This window comes from Myotis davidii, unplaced genomic scaffold (genome assembly GCF_000327345.1).
Source record: "Myotis davidii unplaced genomic scaffold, ASM32734v1 scaffold616, whole genome shotgun sequence".
Taxonomy (NCBI): Eukaryota; Metazoa; Chordata; class Mammalia; order Chiroptera; family Vespertilionidae; genus Myotis; species Myotis davidii.
Window position 1 is genome coordinate 2,330,500 of NW_006291965.1, and position 7,730 is coordinate 2,338,229.

Consider the following 7,730-nt stretch of genomic DNA (forward strand, 5'->3'; position numbering starts at 1 on the left):
GCCGGCAAGGCAGGCGGGGAACGTTGGAGTCCTCCGTCACTGAAGCAAGCAAGCCTCATGTTCAGTTTAAGTTGCCTGGCTTCTGGCCGCCATCTTGGCTGGCAATTAATTTGCATATCGCCCTGATTAGCCAATGGGAAGAATAGCAGTCGTACGCCAATTACCATGTTTCTCTTTTATTAGATAGGATTCCTCTCCAACAACACCTTACTACTACATCAACAGGGCTCTAGTTTTATAATAATAGTGAATTACAACTAAGAAAGTAACAAGATACAGTTCTATTTGAGAAGGAATTCTTAGGACAATTTATGAAAACAGGAGAGAAAAAATACACCTGAGGAAACTGAATCCTGTGACACTTTCAGCTATAGCAAACATAATCCTAACCAGATTGACATAAAACCTTTCACTAAAGGCCTAGTTAACCTCAGTTTCTATTATCCCATAGATCATGTCCAATTTTCAGCAATTTGCAACATGCTAAAAGGAAAGAAGAAGAGAAACAGGATCTGAGGTGACAAATTTAGCATCAGAACCAGATTCAGTACGGGTAATAAAAATATTCCAAAATCAGATGTTTGTGCTCATTTATGTACACATGTACAAAGTATAAAATAATTCTTAGTTTGGCCTTCTTTCAATTCCTGAAATATGCCACACAAGCTCTATTCTCCTTGAGGCCTTCACACATGCTGTTTCCACTACTGGCGAGGCTTTTCCCCTGCTTTTCACAGAGGTGGTTCCTCCTAACCTTTCAGGTCTCAGCTTAAATATCACCACCAGGAACAGGCTTCCCTGAGCACACTGTCTGAAGATACGCCCTTACCCCACATTGTTATTATCTGTCCTGATATCTTGCTTTTTCCTTTTGTGTCATGAATTACAATTTTTTTTAGTATATTGATGCTTATTTGAATATTGTATTTTTCTTCCATCAACCTGTAGGTCCCATAAGAAGGCAAGAATAATATCTGTTTTCTCTCAATAGTATACTCAGCAGTTAACACATGTCTTATATATAATAACACTGATTAAAATATGTGGAATAAATAAGTACAATTACTTGGACTTTCACCCGCTCAGAGGTGGTGTTTATCCTTCTCCTCCTATAAACTAAATACACCATCTTTCACACTGGTTTTTTTTGCACACTAATGGTTATGTGAAAGACTTACCATAGAAATTAAAGTGTCTAAAGTAGAAAGACACTGCTTGGGGAGTTACTCTTTGGTATTCCATCCTACAATTCAAACTATCAGTCTCTATAAATACTGTAATGTAGGTTTGAGCATAATTTAACAATTAACAAAGAAAACTAATCACTTCCTATGGGTGATTTTTGTCTGTTGTTAATTTTGATGAGTGGCAGAGGTGGCTTAAAACATGCTAACAGGAAAAAAAAATGGAGAAATAAAGTATATTTTTATTACATAATTTTTGAGTCGAAAAATTAAGAAATGAGATGGAAGAAGAGGAAATGTAGCCCTGCCTTACTCTTAGGAAGTTACTGAAGATGTCAAATTAAGCTTTAAATACCTTTCAAATTTTTTCAGTTATGATTTTTTAACCTAAGTCTATGGTAAAGGGTAAAGTGGGGGGCAAATATATGGTAATAGAAAATGATTTGACTTTGGGTGGTGGTACACCATGCAATTCACAGAATATGTATTTACAGAATTGTACACTTGAAACCTATATAATCTAAAAAAAATGTGTATGGTTTTCATCATTGTCATATTTATACTGAAGAATATGCAAATCATAGAATAAAAAAAACTAAGAATGTACTACTACTTGGATAGTTCTTTCATTTAGTCACCCATTAAAAGCCATATTACTAAGAAAATCTCTACAGCAATTTGACATCTTCAGTAGTATATGAGGAACATTCATTGCATCACAGAGACATACCCACCTCCCTAGCTGTTTCCATATGCAAGGTCTTGGGTTGGCACTTTGTTTTTCCAGGCATTTTCTCCTGTTCTCTGAAGATTACATCATGGGTCTCCTGGGCCGGCCTCTGCAGTAGGAAGGAAGAAGAGGGCAAAGGAAAAGAATGACATTTTGGAACTAATAACTGTTAAGAAAAATAAAAAATAATTTTTTCAGCAATAAAAAAATACCTATTATGTAACAAAAAACCTAGTATTTTCACTACAGTATCCCCATGGATTCCAATATCACCATTAAACGGTCATTTAATGTTATCTTCATGATTAGCATCTTGATAACATTTACCAACTTTGTTGGGTTAAAAAAAAGTTCATTTTAACTAGGAGATTAATTGTAATTGCAGTACAATAATTTTCTTTAGGAATATTAGAAAAGAGTTTCATATTGAAAGGATTTAATTTAGTCTTAGTTACAACTGTTTTAATATTGTACTCATCATGCTTTCTTTATTCACAGAAATCAGTAATAATTGAATAGTGCTTCATAGTTTAAAGATGGCTTCACATGTCTTTTCCTATTTTTATCTCAACATTTAGAATAATAAAGTGCTAGAGACATCAACTAAGAATAATAATAAAGATAACATTTGCATTCAAGGTGATTTTGTGACTTTTTAAAAAATAGTTCTTGATTATATATGAAGTTTTGTATTTGGGAAAACAAACACATACTGAAACTCTCTTGAATTTAATGTCATCATTTGAAAATCATATATTAATTTCTATTCCTTTTTCTGAAATGGTCTTTAATAAAAACTTTAAATGTGACATTGCTCCTGTTGACTTTTCTTAAAATTTCATTAAAAAAAACCAAAAAACAACATTGATATTGTGGGTTTTTGACTAGTATTTATATTTCCCTTCTATTTCTTTGTTAGTAAGTTCTTTGATTTTAAATTTTAGGAAAGTTATCAGTTTAAGGCTTGGCATACTATAAGTATATAGTTAGTCACAACATCAATATAATAATGAAGCATTGAAAATTGAGCACTTAGTTTTTTTAATGGGGAAATAAACTTGGTGTTTTTGCAATAATAGTATACAGTAAGCACATGTTTAGCATTACTTAAATTCTCTCTTACATAATACAGGGTGGGGCAAACATAGGTTTACTGTTGTTCATATGAAAATAATACAATAGCCCAGCTGGCATGGCTCAGTGGATGAACTTTGACCTATGAACCAGGAGGTCATGGTTCAATTCCCAGTCAAGGCACATGCCCGGGTTGCGGGTCAATCCCCAGAGTGGCAGGAGGCAGCCAATCCAAGATTCTCTCTCATCATTGATGTTTCTGTCTCTCTCTCCCTCTCCCTTCCTCTCTGAAATCAATAAAACTGTATTTTTTAAAAAAGAAAATAATACAATAGTTAATAATAATACAAGAATAAACTGTTTCACATACTTACAACTGTAGACCTACTTTTGTCCCACCTGTATTACTATGATATTCAATTCAAATAACTGGAATAAATAAACAACACAATATAGTGATATAAGGAGAATAATATAGAGTGAAGATGCAAACAGATTATAAAGTCATCTCCAACTCTTCATAAAAGGATGAAGCCTGTTATTAAAACCACTTTGGTGTCTTCCTTCCCACCAGGGCTCTCAACTCATACATTAGGTTTTATTGTAGACAGTCTGGAACATCCAGAAGAATATAAAGAATGCATATTTATAGGTCTTAATTGTCTCCAGTATTTAATTTCATCATACAGAGATAAGCATTGTTAACATTTTAGCTTATATTTATACTAGAGGCCCAGTGCACAAAATTCATGCAGGGGGGGGTGTCCTTCAGCCTAGCCTGCACCCTCTCACAATCCGAGACCCCTCTGGGGATGTCCGATCGGGATCAGGCCTAAACTGGCAGTCGGACATCCCTCTCGCAATCTGGGACTGCTGGCTCCTAACCACTCACCTACCTGCCTGCCTGGTCACCCCTCACCATTCTGCCTACCTGCCTGATTGCCCCTAAACACTTGCCTGCCTGCCTGATCACCCCTAATCACTTGCCTGTCTGCCTGATCACCCCTAACTGCTCGCCTGCCTGCTGATCACCCCTAACCGCCTTACAGAGAGGAAGGGAGAGGGATAGAGTGTCCAGAAGGACATCCGAAATGACGTCTGGAATGTCGTTCGGCTGTCCAGTCTAATAGCATATTACACTTTTTAAAATAATATATTTTATTGATTTTTTTACAGAGAGGAAGGGAGAGGGATAGAGAGTTAGAAACTTCAATGAGAGAGAAACATCGATCAGCTGCCTTCTGCACACTCCCCACTGGGGATGTGCCCACAACCAAGGTACATGCCCTTGATTGGAATAGAACCTGGGACCCTGGAGTCTGCAGTCTGACGCTCTATCCACTAAGCCAAACCGGTTAGGGCTATACTTTCATTATCATAGGTTGCATACAATTCATTTTGTATATATGAGGGTTATCTTACATGCTGTTTTGGTACTTGTTTTTGTCATTTCATATCTACCTTTCCCCTATCATCAAATAGTTTTCTAAAATAGGAAAAGTATGATTAGGGGGAGATGTGGAAGGATTGTCAAAACACTTTCACAGCCATGTGAACAATAATTAGAGACATGGTCAAGTTAAAATTAATACATCTCTAACAAAATTGATATGTATGAGATAATTGGTGCTTTGGCCAGTATGGCTCCGTTGGTTAGAGCATTGTTCCATACACCAAAGGGTGGTGGGTTCGATTCCCATCAGGGCACATATCCAGGTTGTGGGTTTGATCCCCAATCAGGGCACATATGGGAAGCAAATGATTGATATTTCTCTTTCACATGGATGTTTCTTTCTCACTTTGATGTTTCTCTCTCTCCCCCTTCCTCTCTCTAAAATCATACAAATAATTAAGTAAATAAGAGACAATTGGCAATTAACAAATAAATATATCCATGTCTTTATTAACATATACTTTTAAAACTTTTCTTAAGTTACAAAAATTATATTTTGTTCTTTGAATTACTTAGAAAGTAAAATTATCCTATAAATATACCTCCCCCTAAGAATTTGGTAATATATTCTATCTAGAATGTGCTTTTATGACTAAACAATTTCTCATCTAATAGATTTACTATAATTTAATCAATCTCTGCTGTTGGGCATTCAAGCTATTTGTAATATTTCATTATTATCAGTAAATGTACTTTGCATATTCCTGAACATACATGTTTGAGTCCTTCAAGAAAATCTTGCTAAATTTATCAAATATCATATCTTATATATTACTAAAGTATTATGTATTTCAATTCTTAACTTCTTTCAACCTCAGTTTTCTTTTTCTGCAAAAGTATGGGTTTGGATCAGTTCTGATATGCTCCAATTCTAACCTTGAGTTATAAATACAGTAGATCCTTAATAAGTGAGTAAAAACAATTTGTTAACTCTTAGAAGAAAATGTGAGACACAATTCATGCCTTTCAAATGAGCATAAAGAGGGTGTGTGCTCATGCATGTGTATGTGGGGAGGATACACAGAACCATAAGGAGGAGTTATCTTTCTGGAATATCAATCTTACTTGAGGATTTAGGGACAAAATTTGGGTTTTACCCCTGTCAAATATATTAGGGTGAGATACAAAATTCATCAATTTTTAAGATAGAAAATGAAGTCTTTGAAAAAAAAATATATTTCTGAGTGTGCTGCTTTGAGCTCTGTCCCCCAGAAGTCAGGATTTATTTTTTCACTTTTTTTAAGGAAAAGATGCAAGGTTTTGATTAAGTGAAGAGAAAGAAGACGTCAGTTAACTCAAACATTTGAGAACTGGTATGACATTCTTAGAGTAACTAAGATATTTGAAGTTGTCCTTGGCCTTGGGAATCTAAACACACATTCACTCACTGCACTGCCTCCTCTGAGAAGCGTCAAGAGGTTAAGATTTGTTTGATTTACAAACTAAAACCTGTCCCATCTTGCTTTTTTACAATTTTGTGAATCTTCTAGCTTGTTTCTATTAAAAACATATGGCCAATGTCTAAACAGCAGTTCTATCCTTTATAAATATACCTACAGGGCGTGTTGACTATTGGATATAGTTAATTTACATTTCTCATTCAACGGGTTACAATTTTGCACCAAAAATTATTCTTTGATAATCAACCCTACTTCAAATGCTCCACATATCTTTACATTAAACAGACAATAAGCTTGCCTTTCTTTTAAAAAAAAGTTTTAAAAAATACAGATTTCAAGAATTAAGTAAAAATAACTGAACTGAAGGCAGATTTTTTTTCTATTACAGAAGGATGAAGGAAAATCTGATGTATAATGTTTGAATTGTGGCATTTCAAAATCCAAATTAACTAGAAATCCTCTTTCACTACAAAAATGATTTGCAGCAAGGTAAATAGTTACAAAAGCAAACTCTATCAGGGCCTTGACTTTCTCACTCCAAAACTGACGCAGTGTTCAGAGGACTCCAAACCTTGTGGAAAATGAAGTCTGGTTGTCTCTTGGTAGGGGCGGGATTGATTCTATGATCCCCACGGACACCAAAATCCACAGGTGCTCAAGTCTCATGAAAAGGTGGAGTCGTATTTGAGTCTAATGCACTTCTCCCATAGACTTTAAGTCATCTCTAGTTTACTTCCATTGCCTCATACAATGTAAATGCTATATGAATAGTTGTTACACTGTACTGTTCAGGGAGTAATGACAAGAAAAAACAAGATGTTCAATATAGAACCAACCATCCTGGGCTTAATTACCCAGTACCCTCGGCAACAACCTGACTTTTTCTTCCCACACCTTCTCTATCCAAAGTTGGCTGAGTCTGTGGCAGGTAGGTAGGGCCCACCCCACACTCCGTAGAAAACCTAAAAAAAAAATATTTCAGTATTGAACTCCTACTTCCTATATCCAGCTGGCAAAGAACGTTTCCTTTTCTTTCCTTTAATGCATTCGTTAATTTTTCTTTTTTAAAATTAATGGTTGAGGACGGCTGCTCCGAGGCCAAAATTGGCACGCAGGCAAAGGAAGCCCCCAACAAGGTCCAATCGGGTCTCCTTCTGCCAGAAGCGCCTCTGAAAGCCTCCTCCCGACAGCTGGAAAAATAAAGCCAATAAGCTCTCACAGGTACTGACTGTGCCCTAACCGGTTTGGCTCAGTGGCTAGATCGTAGGCCTGCGGACTCAAGGGAACCTGGCTGGTCAAGGGCATGCACCAAGGGCAATCCCCAGTGGGGAGTGTGCAGGAGGCAGCTGATCGATGTTTCTAACTCTCTATCCCTCTACCTCTCTATAAAAAATCAATAAAATATATTCAGAAAACATGCCCTAACCGGTTTGGCTCAGTGGCTGGAGCATCGGCCTGCGGACTGAAGGGTCCCAGGTTGGATTCCGGTCAAGGGCATGTACCTTCGTTGCAGGCACATCCCCAGTAGAGAGTGTGTAGGAGGCAGCTGATCGATGTTTCTCTCGTCGATGCTTCTAATTCTCTATCCCTCTCCCTTCCTCTCTGTAAAAAATCAATAAAATATATTTAAAAAAATATATTCAAAAAACAAAAGGTGCTGACTGCTCACGAGGACTTGCACTCGCAAGGAAACTTCCCTCGGGGACTCCCGGGACCTGGCAACTCCTGCAGGATGGAAGTTGCGGGGACGGGGGATGACCTGAGGACCACTTACTCCGCAGCCCCGACTGGATAGAAATGAAAATGAAATGTGTAAGACCGAGACCTGCCACTGAGTCTGCAGCATCTTCCGGGACGCTGACCAACTGTTAGGGACCAGGAGAGGACGT

At 37.0% G+C, this 7,730-nt stretch overlaps 1 protein-coding gene across 1 annotated transcript in view; it reads left to right on the forward strand.

The window, feature by feature from the left end:
* Positions 1–6,639: 6,639 nt before the first annotated feature.
* PTAR1 (protein prenyltransferase alpha subunit repeat containing 1) overlaps positions 6,640–7,730 on the forward strand; it is a 44,072-nt gene continuing 42,981 nt past the window's right edge. Inside the window, exon 1 of the mRNA XM_015565030.1 lies at positions 6,640–6,769. Within this exon, the coding sequence (XP_015420516.1) occupies positions 6,640–6,769 (130 nt within the window). The remainder of the gene's footprint in view (positions 6,770–7,730) is intronic.